The sequence below is a fragment of the Frankliniella occidentalis genome, unplaced genomic scaffold, assembly GCF_000697945.3.
Source record: "Frankliniella occidentalis isolate FOCC.00 unplaced genomic scaffold, Focc_3.1 Scaffold126, whole genome shotgun sequence".
Lineage (NCBI taxonomy): Eukaryota > Metazoa > Arthropoda > Insecta > Thysanoptera > Thripidae > Frankliniella > Frankliniella occidentalis.
The window spans coordinates 871,490-872,202 of NW_026267253.1; the positions used below are offsets into that span (position 1 = coordinate 871,490).

The following is a 713-nucleotide window of genomic DNA, read 5'->3' on the forward strand; positions in this document are numbered from 1 at the left end:
TATATCTGTGCCATTGTAATTTCATTTGTGCAACTGTCCTTTCTTGTGTAGGAGTGAGATTGCCTCGTCAGTGTCGCACAGCCTGTGTAGCCCCGCCGCTACTCCGCGCCGTGGCGCTACTCCCGTCCCACCGCTACCCCGCCCCTCCGCGGCGCTACCCCGGGCGGCTGACTCCGGCTCCCCAGCCTGACCATGGAGTGCGTCATCTGCGCCGAGAACTTCGACGCCACCGACCGGATGCCCAAGGTCCTCGTGCCGTGCGGGCATACTGCCTGCCTGCGGTGTCTAGGGCTGCTGCCCGACAGCAGGTGCCCGACGTGCCGCCTGGTGAGTGCCCTCTGGGCGTCCTGGGTGTCCTCTCCGCACCCTCCATCTCCCTGCTCTCTTCTCATCTGACCTTGTCTCCCTGCAGGACTTCAACGGCCCGCCGACGGAACTCCCCACCAACTTTACAGTTCTGCAGTTGCTGGAGGGAGTCAGGCTGGAGAGGTGAGCTCACTCGGGCGCTGCAGGCCTCGCATTGGTGTGTGTGTGTGTTCCTGTACCTCATACCTCATGGCTTGACTTGTGTCCCACAGCACTCCCAGGCACGCCGAGGACCCCGCCAAGAAGATCCTGCGGCTCCTGCTGGCCGTGGCCCTCACTGAGGTAGGCGACGTGGCGTTCGGCAATGTTTCACAACGCCGCGGCACGCAACATTTACTTCGCTTTCG

At 63.0% G+C, this 713-nt stretch overlaps 1 protein-coding gene across 1 annotated transcript; it reads left to right on the forward strand.

Moving 5' to 3' along the window:
* Positions 1 to 55: 55 nt before the first annotated feature.
* Positions 56 to 648, forward strand: LOC127750049 (E3 ubiquitin-protein ligase SH3RF1-like; the record flags this gene model as incomplete). The annotated part of the gene is made up of 3 exons (XM_052270521.1): positions 56 to 327; positions 413 to 489; positions 579 to 648. Coding segments are annotated over exons 1-3 (282 nt in total), but the record flags the coding sequence as incomplete, so codon positions are not given.
* Positions 649 to 713: the final 65 nt, after the last annotated feature.